This window comes from Sarcophilus harrisii, chromosome 6 (assembly GCF_902635505.1).
Source record: "Sarcophilus harrisii chromosome 6, mSarHar1.11, whole genome shotgun sequence".
Classification (NCBI taxonomy): domain Eukaryota; kingdom Metazoa; phylum Chordata; class Mammalia; order Dasyuromorphia; family Dasyuridae; genus Sarcophilus; species Sarcophilus harrisii.
The window spans coordinates 129,342,854-129,358,552 of NC_045431.1; the positions used below are offsets into that span (position 1 = coordinate 129,342,854).

Sequence of the window (15,699 nt, forward strand, 5' to 3'; positions counted from 1 at the left end):
GGGGCAGACTATGCTTTTTAAACTTTGATATCCTCCTCTGAAGATGAATTCCAGTCTTTCCTATTCTTCTCATAACTTTTTATTATTAGGTTCTTTCTCCAAGTGGCAAGTTAGAATGGGGGTGAGTTTTGGACTCACAGACACTGACATCAGCAAGAAAAAACCAAAGGAGAAAATAAAAATTAAAAACAGCTATAGTAATTCAAAATATATAGCAAGATGGGCTCAATTTATGTAGAAGCAAACTATTCTGTTACTAAAGAGCCCCTGGGAGACATTACTGTATTACAATTCAATTTAACAATTGATAGTCACAGTGATGATGATGAGTCATCAAGACAGCATTGAACGATGTGTAATAATTTTAGAAAGACTTTCATTGAAATTGTTTAAATTTTAAAAAAACAAAACAAAATTGATACTTAAAAGACAGAGACTGCATTTTTCCCAGAAAATTTGCTTATACAACAGACCTCTTCTAGCAATGCTAGATATTTGATGTACTAACAGCATATTTAATTCTTCATCCACTGAGCTATCTAGCCATCTATTGTATTGCATTAAATACTCAGGTACTCCAAAATTCAAATGGATCTCTGAATCTCATCAAAGACAATACATTCTCTAATAATGCAAATCAAAACCCATCCATGCCTGTTTTCCTATATGCAGATCTTGTCCATTTGTTCTTAATAGTTTGCTGTCTGGGAAGGAAGGTGTCTATCCAATGTTTTGGGATGTTTGCTTACTTTCTCTTATTCCAGGCATACCAATGGAATACACAAATTGTACTTTAGTTATCTGTCAGGTTGCCAGGTCCTTGCTTGGTGGACCAACACTATTGATTTTTCACTTATATATTTCTTGGATGATATCCTTTCCATTCCTGAGTAATTTTTTGAGTGTAAAGAAACCTTCCCTAGTTCTGTTTAATGTAAGTTTTGTTGCTTTTCCTCTGTTAATTATTTCTTTCTAGAGCTTGTTTATGCAAATTTGCTTGTTGTTTTCTCAAGAAAAACAAACAAAACAAACAAACCATGAGCTTCTCTAAGAGAGACTCTTTGAATTTTCTTTCTGTCTTCAGAGTTTAGTACAGTGCCTGACACATAGTAAATGCTAAGTAAATGCTTACTGATTGACTAATATGTTGCATCATGCTCACCACCCTCCCCTTTCATATACTTTGATGACTTAATCTTCTCTCTGAAACAAAAACCCATTTTTTAAAATTCCTTTATTCTTCTAATGTTGTAAATTTTGTGAATCATGGGACAATAGAGTCTCCAAAAATACTCAAAAATAGGAATCCCTAAAGGGATGAATAAATTAAATAGTACTGAATAACATAACATTTTGAGGCAATTGAAACAGGAAGCTTTCTAATTGTGGGTAATAAACTGATTATATTATGTTCTATAATGCCAGAAAAACTGAGGCAAAATAGAGATTAGAGAATTTTTACTATTTTATTTGAAAGGGAGAGATTGTGCTGGGGGCATGCTGCCCCTAGAGTTGATATCCAAAGCATCCAGAAAATAATGTGTTCTTCCTATGAAGTATATATACACACGTAGCTCAGCTACAGGGGTAGACCGAGGCAGGGGCAGAGTCAGAACAGTGAGAGTGGGAACGGACTATCAATCCGGTTCTGAGAGGGTAAGCGGAGGCACCAGACATTCTGATAAGTTGGGATAAAGAAGAGCAATAAAGAAGAATAACAAGAAGAATGGAAGGGTAGGACCATAAATTCTAACAAACTGGAAGTTAAGGAGGTGTCTAGCTTGGAGTCAGGAAGTCTGGAGTCCCCCTTATTTTTATTTACACATTTATAACCTTATAGTAAGTAGTCCTAAATTATATCAGTCTTAATGAACCAGAGGGGAAGTTTGCAACTAAGGGGATTGAGGCAGAACAATTCAGGGAAAGTGAATCAGAACAATTTAGGGAAAATGAGGCAGGACAATTAGGGAAACTGAGGTAGGACAATTAGGGAAACTGAGGCAGGACATTTAGAGAAACTGAGGCAGGACAATAAAAGGGAACTGTGGCACAACAGTTCTACTCTATGATCTCTATCCCAGTATGAAGTATTTTAGTCAATTATTAATGTCCATCTGCACCACAGTTATCTATCTACTGAAATAATATTTATCAAGTCTTTTCAGTGATAATTTAAAGAGCATATGATAGTCTGCCCAAACACATTCCTTAAATGAATATTCTTCCTTGATTTGATTCTCTTTTTTCTTCTCCACTACCCTTACCAGATAACAAGTAGCTGAGTTAGAATTTGAATTCAGATTTAATCTTCTTCCCATTCTATTATATGTGTTCAGATTCATTGAAATTTCAGGCCAGGTTTTTTCCTACTTAAACCATTGATGATTATGTGTATAGAATAGTTTTATTGTTATTAATAACACTAAGGGCCCACTCTAATGCTTCCTCTTCGTGTGGGGGTAAACTTGGTTTTTCAAAGACTAAGAAAGCAGCATGTAAACTTTTGATAGATTCTACCAAATATAAAAGTTTCAAGTATAATAAGCAATACTGACAGTCTATCTTTTTTCAAGAATCTGCCTGACTGACAAGATTAGAAGGGAAGCAATAAACTGGGAAAATATTTTTACAGTCAAAGGTTCTGATAAAGGCCTCATTTCCAAAATATATAGAGAATTAACTCTAATTTATAAAAAATCAAGCCATTCTCCAATTGAAAAATGGTTAAAGGATATGAACAGACAATTCTCAGATGAAGAAATTGAAACTATTTCTAGTCATATGAAAAGATGCTCCAAGTCATTATTAATCAGAGAAATGCAAATTAAGACAACTCTAAGATACCACTACACACCTGTCAGATTGGCTAAGATGACAGGAAAAAATAATGATGATTGGTTGGAGGGGATGCGGGAAAACTGGGACATTGATGCATTGTTGGTGGAGTTGTGAACGAATCCAACCATTCTGGAGAGTAGTTTGGAACTATGCTCAAAAAGTTATCAAACTGTGCATACCCTTTGATCCAGCAGTGTTACTACTGGGATTATATCCCAAAGAGATTATAAAGAAGGGAAAGGGACCTGTATGTGCACGAATGTTTGTGGCAGCCCTTTTTGTAGTGGCTAGAAACTGGAAACTGAATGGATGTCCATCAGTTGGAGAATGGCTGAATAAATTGTGGTATATGAAAATTATGGAATATTACTGTTCTGTAAGAAATGACCAACAGGATGATTTCAGAAAGGCCTGGAGAGACTTACACGAACTGATGCTGAGTGAAATGAGCAGGACCAGGAGATCATTATATACTTCAACAACAATACTATATGATGACCAGTTCTGATGGATCAGGCCATCCTCAGCAACGAGATCAACCAAATCATTTCCAATGGAGCAGTAATGAACTGAACCAGCTATGCCCAGAGAAAGAACTCTGGGAGATGACCAAAAACCATTACATTGAATTCCCAATCCCTATATTTATGCCCACCTGCATTTTTTATTTCCTTCACAAGCTAATTGTACAATATTTCAGAGTCTGATTCTTTTTGTACAGCAAAATAACGTTTTGGTCATGTATACTTATTGTGTATCTAATTTATATTTTAATATATTTAACATCTACTGGTCATCCTGCCATCTAGGGGAGGAGGTGAGGGGGGGTAAGAGGTAAAAAATTGGAACAAGAGGTTTGGCAATTGTTAATGCTGTAAAGTTACCCATGCATATATCCTGTAAATAAAAGGCTATTAAATTAAAAAAAAAAAATCTGCCTGACCATGTTAAAGAGACCTCCCATTAAATTGACTACAGATGATAAAACTTTAAGATGCAGCAATCCTCAAAATTATCTATTTCCTAACTTGCAGATGATCTATACTGGTATAGGGAGTTCTTATACAAAAAATTCCAATCATTGGAATATTGATGGATTATTAAAATAATGGTGATAGATGGATTTTACTATCTACAAGAAAATTGAAAGGCAGTGTAGTATGATGGAAATTTGGAGTTAGAGTTCCAGCCTGGCATTGCCACTTCCTATCAGTTAATGCTTCCTTGGCCAAATAACTTAGGTACTTTCAGGACCTCAAATGAAAAATGAGGAGATTACCCTGAAATGCCTTTTAGGACTCTTCCATTTATCAATCTTTGTTGCTGTGTTTAAAAAGGACTTTTAACTATCTCATTTGTCTTCATAGTATGCAAGTAAATTGGGGGAAATTGTGAGCTCAGATACACCCAATGTACTCACCCCCCTTACCTATCCCCTTCTGTTAAAGTTTCTCTTCCTTGTTTTATCCCAGCCCACTGAATTCTACTATTTCCCTCTCTCTTCGGCACCTTAGTGAAAATTACCTTTTCTCCTGGAACTCACATAGCATTTTGCACCACTCTAATGCATTTATCCCAGATTATTCTGCACTACTGTTACTAGGATATGTATCAAGTTTTCTTATCAAATTAATAATATTCTGGAACAGAAGATCATGTATATCTATTTTGTCAAAAGTTCAGAACTCCTTCAAATACTTCCTTCTGCCCCTCCTCACATGCCCTGTATCCAATAGGCACTTAAGAAATGTTTCTTGAATTGAATTGATTTGACATAGGTGTGGCCAATGGACATATATTCCTGTATATATAGCATCAAATGAAATATTGGTGAAGTACTTATCACAGTATCTGGCATATATTAAAAAAATAAATGCTTCTTTTCTTCCCTTTCTTCCCATATATCCCAGCACATGACTGAGAATGACACCTTGACAACTCTGACATTCAATATCCCTATGAGAGATTGTCTGTGTGTGTGTGTGTGTGTGTGTGTGTGTGTGTGTGTGTGAGAGAGAGAGAGAGAGAGAGAGAGAGAGAGATACAGAGAGTCAGAGAGACATAGAGAGAGAGAAAAAGAGGAAGGGAGGGAGGGAAAGGGATGCACTTAAAAGGCAGACAAGACTATAGCTTGATTTTTATAATACCTACTAATTTTGATTTTATTGTTGTTGTTGTTGTTTTATTGAATGCAAATATGGTTAAAGAATCATTAGTTCCTATAGTAGTTGCTATGATAAGGAAAAAGTACCTTGTTTACTTGTGTGTTTTACTCATATGTCTCTCAATCCAGTTAATGATTTGTGCAAGTTACAATAATATTTTCATTTCTTTCTCTCTCCCTCTCCCTCCTTCCCTCTATTTCTCTTTCTTGTAGGGCCCTCCTGGTCCCAAAGGTGACAAGGTGAGTAAATATATGACATAAGTGATCCTAGTCAAATTAAAAACAAGGCAAGTTATCATAGATTTGGACCTAGTTTATCTTGATATACTGTAATCTGAGATTATGAGATAGTAGCACACATATGCTGCGTTAAAACTATCATCTCATCTTTCCACTTTGCAGGGAGATCAAGGGGATCAGGGCCCTCGGGTAAGCATTTTCTTCAAGGAAAAAAAAATATTTCCTCCTACCTTGAGTAGAAAATGAGCTTTTAGCACTAAACTAATTTAATAAAAAGTACCCTAGCTTATTAGTTGTCTATCTCTGCATGTTTAGTATTGTCTAGCAAGAATGAATGCCTTATTATCTTTTAGTGAGACTGCTTTGGCAAGCATTTTAAGTAATGATAGTGTGTGCATAGGGATAGAGCTTGCATATATACATGATATTGCTTTATCTTCATTTGTGGTTTATTAGTGGAATGCTTTACAATAGTGAGCCCTGCTCAGTAAGGACTAGAATCATTTTAATTGGGAAAAATCCCACTACCACCTTTCCATTTCTATGAAAGTCTATTAAAAAATCATGACCTTCTAATAAGATCTAATAAGGACAAAACTTGTCGATTATTAGTGGCTTGTCCCTGAAGTTTCACTTAAATGCCAAGTGTTATGAGATGGATATATTGCATATATTATATGCCCAAAAAATACCAATATGTGTTCTATTTCTTAAACTTCAAGCTAAGTATAAATAAACTATGATTTCTTATTCTAGACATGTTAAAAGCAGTTAAAAGATAACTCTTTAGCTGTAGATATATATATAGATGGAAGAAATTGTCAATGGGATTTCTTTTTTCTTTTTCAAATGTGGTTATTTTAACCATTACAATGCAGTGGTGAACATTCCTCTGCTACCTTGGGTTGTGCCAATTCCCTGATTTCACATCTGTGACTCATTACCCCCATGTTCAGACATACTGTTCTAATGATGTAGTGCCTTGGTTGGGTTACATGCTCTCTATTTTCTCATGTCACTAGAAGCAAAAGCAGGGGGAACACAGGTCATTAAAAAAATAGTACAGCAAGTTAAAACTTCAGGTAGAGAGCAGTAATATGTTTGTGCCATATGCCAATGATGATAACTGAAATGGTTTATGCTGGGGTTGAATAGTTTTATTGAGAAAGCTTAAAGAGATGCCAGCTTGAGAGGTTTGATCTTCTCCCAGTGTTTTTGTTTTGCCCTCTTGTTTTTGTCCTCTCATTTTTGAGCTGTTATGAGTGTAAAGCAATAATCTTGACTTTGACCGTTACATTGCTCCTGGAAGTTATCTTTGCTGATGACTGTGTTCAGCCTATTTAGATAAATATTTATTCATCTCCCTGAGTAAGATTATTAAACATGATATTGGTTGTTGTGATTGTGAATAAACTCAGATACTAAAACCCCTTCCAATTAGCTTAGATACACTTATGTTATGTATCTAAAGCCAGGCGATTATTTCACATAGCATCTTACTCATTTCTTTTTTCACACTACATCAGAGTCACTCAACCCTCCTTGTCCAGGTAAAGGCAAGACTAGCAGATTAATTCTTTAGCTGTCATCAGTGCTCATTTTTAGAAAAGGTGTGTTGGCTTTCATCATTTGAAGGTGTTGAATGATTAGAAAGTTGAGCCAGATTTTCAAAATGAAACCTGAACCCATGTGAAATCTCACCTGGTATATCATATTGCATTACAAACTCAAGGCTTGGGTCAGGTTCACTGAAAGTTTGGTCAGAGTTCATGAACTGTTTTGCTGAGTCCAGACAGCATTTCACAAGAATTTTAGCCAGTCTTCATGTGAATGTAATTCATAAAGATCCTTTAGGATTTCAGGTGGGAAATGGGAAAATATTTATCTCCCATGACTTTCATTTTTGTATTGAGGCATATAGCTTGAATCTGATATTCATGGAGATTTTTTGTGAGAATTTGGATACCTTGGTACTAGTTTTGGAGGAAACTTTGCACCAAATAGAATTGGACATCTTTTGTATAATGTTTTATTAGTAAAACTACTAAAGTTCTCCTCCAATGGCTCCTTGTAGTATAGAAATAAACCTGAGTTTGGAAGTTAGTGCCTGGCACAGGTCCTGCCAACCTGACTATATGCTTCTCAACCAAGTATTAGAATAAATTGAGAGAGATTTTTCTCAGGTAATTGGCCAGCAGATTTTTGTTTGTTTTTTGCAGCAGCAATTTATGAAGACTACTCTAATGTTGTAATTAAGATTGCAATCTGCACCAGTGGAGGGTATAATCATATTGATAAAATCACAGAACCTTAAAATAATCATGTAAGATTAGAAAATAAGGGGGTCAAAATCCATTTATGCTTTTGAAAATCATACACATATTGCTTTTATAGGTCAGAAGATCTTGATGATTTTAGAAACAGAAGAAATCAATATCAAGACAATTAAGTGTCCAATAATTCTTTTATAACTTATGTAAACAAAACAGCCTCACCAAAACAAACTACATAGAATTGAAAATGTTTTCAAATTTGCAGGCACATATATAAAGTTTAGGGAATCTTCTCTCTATCTTTGCATATATTGAAATATAAGAAACAAATTCTACTGATCTTTTTTTTTTCAATCCCAAACTGGAGGTAGGTGTGTGTCTCTCTAAAACAATTTTAAATCAGTGTAATAATTACGCTGTTTTCTCTAAGAACCTTAGGGTTTCAAAATAATGTATTATCTGAGAATGCTTCAAACCTCAATTCTTTTTTTTGACTTTGACTCATTTTTTGTCTTCACCAATCTTTTCTCTAAGGTATAATACTTAATTTAAATACCATTTTTTCTCATTTTTAAAATTCATATCTTACTAGTATTATCTTAACACAATCATCTTATTTTCAACACCTCATTCTATTGTTTGGTGACTTTCTCTTGCTGAGCTTTAACTTATTACTTATAAATGGTACAGTGGAGAGAGGCCCTAGACTCAGGTGGACCTGCATTCAAATGTCATCTCAGACACTTAATAGCTGTGCAATTCTGGATAAGTCACTTAATCCTGTTTTTCTTAACCCTATAAAATGAGCTAAGGAAGAAAAAGGCAAACTACTCCAGAATCTTTATCCATAAAACCCCAAATGGGTTCACAGAGAATGGGACATGATTGAAATGACACAACAAAAAATATTAAATCCCCTCCTAGCCGCTCTTCATACACCTTTTTCTTCATCAAATATTTCAAAAGAAAATGGAACATAAGTGAAACAAATCAGTGAGGAGTTTAAGAAAGTATTGAATTTTAATTCAATAAATGGGACTCTGCATTCATTCCTTCATTCATTCACACATCCATCCATCCATCATATGGATCACATTCATATGTGGTATGGTAATTAGTTGAGAGGATTATTCCAGTCATTTATGACAGGCAGTAAAGAAGTACAGAGTTGGGAGATGGAACAGTAAGGAACAGTAAGATCATAGTAGCATGAACTAGTGCTATAGGTACTCAAGGCAGGAAGAGATTACTTTTGGCTGAAGGATATCTGATAGCTTTGTGGAAGAGTTAGCATTTGAGCTAGGTTTCAAAGAGTGAATAAGCTTTCCACTGATAGAAATGCCATTGTCTTTTCAGTTACAAAGGATTGAATGATGAAAAGTATAGAAGAAGAAAAAAAATCAAAGTTTATTATAGCAAGTTATGCAGTTTCTTCATATATAAAATTTTTTGAACTACATATCTCTTAAGGGCCCTTCTAAGTCTGTTATCCTGTGTTAGAAAAGGAAACGAAAGATATCAAGACTGGAAGGGCAAGTTGGAGTTGAATTGTGGGAAGCTTTAAATGCCAGGCTTGTGAGTTTGAATCTTATTCGATAGTTAATGAAAAGTAAAGTTTATTTGTTTATTTGTTGTTGGTCTAAACCTATAATTTCATGAATGTAGGAAATTTCTGGTAAGGAAACTTCATTGGCCAATTTGGATCAGCAGTTGAGAAGGTTGCCTGAGTCACTGGTAGATTGAATGACTTTCTTGTATACACACAGTTGGGCTATGACAGTGGAATTGTTGAACCTAAGAAGATGACTTGAGGGTGAAAATAAAACATGGGTAGAACACCTGTCAGATTGGCTAAGATGACAGGAAAAAATAATGATGATTGTTGGAGGGGATGTGGGAAAACTGGGACATTGATGCATTGTTGGTGGAGTTGTGAACGAATCCAACCATTCTGGAGAGTAGTTTGGAACTATGCTCAAAAAGTTATCAAACTGTGCATACCCTTTGATCCAGCAGTGTTACTACTGGGATTATATCCCAAAGAGATCATAAAGAAGGGAAAGGGACCTGTATGTGCACGAATGTTTGTGGCAGCCCTTTTTGTAGTGGCTAAAAACTGGAAACTGAGTGGATGCCCATCAGTTGGAGAATGGCTGAATAAATTGTGGTATATGAATATTATGGAATATTATTGTTCTGTAAGAAATGACCAACAGGATGATTTCAGAAAGGCCTGGAGAGACTTACACGAACTGATGCTGAGTGAAATGAGCAGGACCAGGAGATCATTATATACTTCAACAACAATACTATATGATGACCAGTTCTGATGGACCTGGCCATCCTCAGCAACGAGATCAACCAAATCATTTCTAATGGAGCAGTAATGAACTGAACTAGCTATGCCCAGAAAAAGAACTCTGGGAGATGACTAAAAACCATTACATTGAATTCCCAATCCCTATATTTATGCACACCTGCATTTTTGATTTCCTTCACAAGCTAATTGTACAATATTTCAGTCTGATTCTTTTTGTACAGCAAAATAACGGTTTGGTCATGTATACTTATTGTGTATCTAATTTATATTTAAATATATTTAACATCTACTGGTCATCCTGCCATCTGGGGGAGGAGGTGAGGGGTAAGAGGTGAAAAATTGGAACAAGAGGTTTGGCAATTGTTAATGCTGTAAAGTTACCCATACATATGACTTGTAAATAAAAGGCTATTAAATAAAAAAAAAAAAACATGGGTAGAATCTGATAAATTAGGCAAGTGAAGCAGTCACTGATCAAGAAAGTGGACCTTCAGGCTCGAACTGAACTGAACTGAAAGGATTAAAGAGTGGTTTCTGATCTTGGTGGCAAGATTTATGAGTAAGACAGTTGAAGGGATGATCATGGGATAAGGAGTGAGTGGAGTGAGTTAAAAATAATTCTGAAGTTTCAATTCTTAGTAATTAATAAAATAGTACCCCCCTTTCCCACTCCATTCAAAGAAATAAAAGAAGTCAAGAGGAGAAGCTAGTCCAAAGAGGAAAGTGATGAGTTTCAAGTGCCCATGTACCATTTAGGATGACAAGTCCAGCAGATAGTTGGAAATGAAGGACTAAAGTTCAAGAGAGAAGTCAGGCCTGGTAATATAGATCCAGGAGTCATTCACATTAAAATAACAGTTGAAAATACCTAAAGAAAGATTGTAGGGAGAAAATAGAGGGCCAGTGAGAGAAGTTGCAATGAACAGTTGGGAGGCATAGTGTGTACTTGGTCTTTATAAGATTTATACTTGATTTAAGTTGCTAAAAACAAATCACTATCACTTTCCACAAGTTTCTAAGGATAGGGATTTAATTGGTAAAGGGAATATCCAGATGAGGAAACTCCTTCTCCTCAATATTGAACCCTGGAGTCCTCCTTCCTTTATGCCAGACTATTTTATTTGGTGATCTTCTCAGTTCCCATGGGTTTAATGATGATCTGGGTGTAAGTGATTCTCAGATTTATGTTTATAGCCTAGTCCCTTTCCTGAGCCACCAAATGCCTCTTGGACATCTACAATTAGAGTTCCTATAAGTATCTCAAACTGAACAAATCCAGCCAAAAGCAAACTAATTATCTTTTCCCCAAAACCCTTTTCTCTTGCAAATTTTCTTATTGTGGTCATTATCTTGCTCCTAATCACCAGGCTCACAAGCTCAGTGTCATCCTCAGTTCTCTCATTCTCAAATACTCCATATATCCATGCCATTTTCTTTTTCTTTTGAAATTAATATTTTATTTTCCCCAGTTGCATGTAAAATAATTTTTAACATATTTTAAAACTTTGAGTTTCAGACTCTCTCTCTTACTCCCTCCCTGTCTCAACCCATTGAGAAGGCACATGTAAAGTTATGCAAAATATGTTTACAAAAGTCATGTTATGAAAGAAAACATAGATTTCCTCCCCCCCCAAAAAAAAAACTTAAGAAAAAAAAAAGAAAAAAGTATGCTATAATCTGTATTCAGACACAATCAGTTCTTTCTCTGAGTATAGATAAAATTTTTCATCATAAATCCTTCAGAGTTGTCTTGTACCATTGTACTGTACAATAACAAAGTCATTTACAGCTGATCATCTTACAATATGGCTGTTTCCTTAAACACAGTACATTTACTAAGCATGAGCTTCGGTTTTTCTGAGAGCATCCTGTTCATTATTTCTTGTAGCACTTATAGCACATTTCTTATATTAATATTGTATTCTGCCATAATTACATTCCACACTTTATTTACCCATTTCCCATTGATGGGCATCCCCTCAATTTCCAATTTTTTTGCCCTGAGAAAAAAGCTGCTATATTTTTTTACATATAGATGCTTTTACTTTTTGAAAAAAATCTCTTTTGGGATACATGCCTAGTAGTGATATTGTTAGGTCAAAGATTTTTTGAACATAGTTCCAAATTACTTTAAAGAATGGTTGAATCAATCCATAATTTCACCAACTCTACAATAATGTCTTGTTTTTTTCCACATCTCCTCCAACATTTGTTATTTTTTCCTTTTCTGGCCTATTAGCCAATCTAATAGGTATGAAGTAGTATCTCACAATTGTTTTAATTTGCATTTCTCCAATTAATAGTGAGTTAGTGTATTTTTCATATGGTTATAAAAAGATTTCATTACTTTATCTGAAAATTATATCTTTTATCATTTATCAATTGGGAGTGGCTCTTAATATTTTTATAAATTTAACTCAGTTTCCTAATATGTTTGAGAATTGAGGCCTTTATCAGAGACACTTGCTTCAAAATTCTTTTCATAATTACTATCACTAATTCTATTTCCCTCCTTCATTCTATTCTCTCCCTTCTTTTACCCTGTTTTTCCTAAAAAGTGTTTTTTTTTCTGACCATACCTTCCCTAATCTTCCTTCCTTCTATCACCCTCCCCCCTTTTCTTTCTACTTTTCTGCAGGGTAAGATAGATATCTATTATACTTTCTTTGAACAAATTCTGATGAGGGTAAAAGTCACTTTCTCCTTCTCCCCTCTCCTTTTCTCCCTTACTGTAAAAGTATTTTTTTGTTTTTTGTTTTTTTCTTTTGTGGTAGATAATTTATGCCATTCCATTTCTCCCTTTCCCTTTCTCTTAGTACATTCTTTTCAAACCTCCTAATTTTATTTTATTTTTACATATTATCCCTTCATATTTAATTCAATTTACATCTGTGCTCTATATCTATATACTCCTTCTAACTGCCCTAATAATGTGAAAATTCTTTGTCTTCCCATGTAGAAATGTAAAGACATTAACTTTGTTAAATCCCCTATGATTTCCCTTTCCTGATTACTTTTTTATGCTTCTTTTGAGGCTTGTATTTGAAAGTCAAATTTCTATTCAACGCTGGTCTTTTTATCATAATGGCTTGAAAGTCCTTTATTTCATTGAATATCCACCATTTCCCCCGAAAATTTATATGCAGTAGGTGACTCTTGGTTGTATTCTTAGCTTCCTTGCTCTCTGAATTATCATATTTCAAACTGTCTGAATCTTTGATGTAGAAGCAGCTAATCTTGTATTATCCCTGACTGTAGATCCACCATACTTGAAGTGTTTCTTTTTTATCCATGCCATTTTCACACCTTGTCATATTTGGTTTCACAGACTGTCTCATCTATATCCCCTTTGCTTCACTTACACAGTCACCACTACAGCCTTATTTTAGGCCTCTCTTGCTCTGAATTATTAGTCTTCTAATTGGTGTCCTTGCCATTAAATCTCTGCTTACTCCAATCTATCTTTCAGGTTGAATATGTATTGAGCTGACACTTCTCAACTCCTTATCTCCTGGGAGACATTTCCAGGATCCCATATAAACTCTTCAGTTTGACATTCAAAACTCTTCCTAACCTAGTTCCTTCCCAACTTTCCAATTGTCTTAGCCTTTATTACCATTCACATACTCTATAATCAGACTACATTGGCCTATTTGAAGTTCCTCACACATGACACTGTTTCACTTCTCTTTATGTTTATACCAGCTGTCTCTCATTCCTGCAATCTCATACCCCTTTATCTTCATCTCTTAATTTTCCTGGCTCCCTTTAAGACTGAGCTCCTACTTTCTGTAGAAGACTTCTGGCCCTGTAATGGCTGGTGCCTTAGATCACCTTCCATCTACTCTATTTATATCTTGTATATAACCAGTATTTTATATTTTTGCTCCCCTATTAGAATGTATACTTTTTATAAATAAGCACTGTTTTTTTTTTTAATTTTCTTTGTACCTTCAGCTCAATGCAGTACTTAGAATATAATAAGCACATGTGTGATCATGTTCATTTCTGTTGGGTCTGATTCTTTGTGATCCCATTTAGGGTTTTCTTGGCAAACATACTGGAGTGGTTTGTCATTTCCTTTTCCAGGTTGTTTTACAGATGTGAAACTGTGGCAAACAGGGTTAAGTGACTTGCCTAGGATTACACAGCCACTGAGTATTTGAAACTACATTTGAACTTGGGTCTTCCTAACTCCACTCTTTCTACTGTGCCATATAGCTATCCAAAAAGCATGTACTAAATGTGTATTGACTTTCTGATATTATCACCAGAGATTCATACCTCCTCCGCAGCTTAGGATAAAAAAAATCTCTCTTAAAGAGTATTCTCCTCTGAGCGATTAAATGATTTGGGCAGGGTCACACAGGCAGTATTTGTCAGAGGTGAGACTTAAATTTTGGTCTTCCTGACTCCAAAGCCATGGAACCTGTCATGATTAATACCATAGCCATTACTGCTAACATTTATCAAGCATTTTAAGGCTTGTAAAATGTTTTATATATTCTTTCATTTGATCCCCATAAGAACAAGCTTGTGAAGTAGGTGCTATTATCACTCCCATGATGAGGAAATTTGTGATTTGCCTGGCATGATAGGATCATAGAATCATAGATTTAAAGCTATAATGATTGTGTCTAAACTCTTCACTTTACAGATGAAGAAATTGAGGTATAGAGATTATGGGACTTCTTCAAGATCATACTATCAGAAGAAGCCTAACTGGTTTTTCTGTCTATAATCTCTCTATAGATCCTGAGAAGGGTATCATCCTGTTTATTTTATATTTGTGATTTCTATTGTAAGAGAATATGTTGAATGAATTGATTATTCCCTTATCAAAGAGCATGGTATTTTTTAATTACTGCTTCTTTGGGAGGAGTTTCTTTTATTAAAAGGAAAAATTTAATTTGTTTTAATTAATTAATTAATTAATTTTTAATTAAAACATTTAATTCTATGATCTAGAGCAAAACACTGAAGACCAATAGCCAAAAAAAAACCCTTAAAAGTTTTTTTTGATAACATTTTATTTTTCCAAATACATGTAAATATAGTTTTCAACATTAATTTCTGTAAGATTTTGTGTTCCATATTTTGTTCCCTTTCTCCCTTATTTCCCCCTCCCCAAGACAGCAAGTAATCTGATATAGGTTAAATGTGTACAATCATTTAAAACTTTACCAAAATGTTTTTTAAATAATAATTTAGGTAATTTTTCTAACCAGACATGATTTTGAAGGTATAAGAACCTTTCAATGAAGAAATTCTCTCTACCAATCATATAAATACCTTTAAAAAAAACTTTATAATATTAGTCTTGGAAACAGAAAGATTTAGACCCAGAGGGAATCTTGAAGGTTTTTGGATTTAATCCCATATTTTAAAGATGAAGAAATTGAGGCATACAGAGATTAAGGGACTTGCCCAGTGCCACACTAGTAAATGTACTAGTAAATGTTTAAAAGAGGCTGTGAACTCAATTCTTTCTGACTGTAAGGCCAGAACTCAATCTTCTAAACCAATTGGCTGGCTCAGGTGTCAAAAAAGAGGCAGAACTGAAACCCAAGCCTTCCTACTTGTAAAACTTGTTCTCTGTATCCTGCTTTTCAATTTACTTTGAACCCTATAAGGTTGGTAATATAAAAATACTGTCATCATTTCAAAGAGTAAGAATATTAATTTTAGAGGAGTATAAAGTGACTTATTCAGCTTTAACTGAATGTGATAGAAGTTTTAACTGAAACTCAAATTATCTGACTTCAAGTTTATTCTATTGGCATCATCTTTTACAATGTTTTCTTTGTTTTTGACTTATATTGAACATTTTAAAATATTATTTTCTAATTTATAGAAGTCTTTTC

At 34.6% G+C, this 15,699-nt stretch overlaps 1 protein-coding gene across 3 annotated transcripts in view; it reads left to right on the forward strand.

Moving 5' to 3' along the window:
• The window catches only part of COL25A1 (collagen type XXV alpha 1 chain), a 528,728-nt gene that overhangs the window by 332,500 nt on the left and 180,529 nt on the right, over positions 1–15,699 (forward strand). For all 3 annotated transcript variants that reach the window (XM_031943399.1, XM_031943400.1, XM_031943401.1), the window contains exons 6-7: positions 5,216–5,242; positions 5,405–5,431. In XM_031943399.1, coding sequence (XP_031799259.1) covers positions 5,216–5,242; positions 5,405–5,431 — 54 coding nt within the window. The remainder of the gene's footprint in view (positions 1–5,215; positions 5,243–5,404; positions 5,432–15,699) is intronic.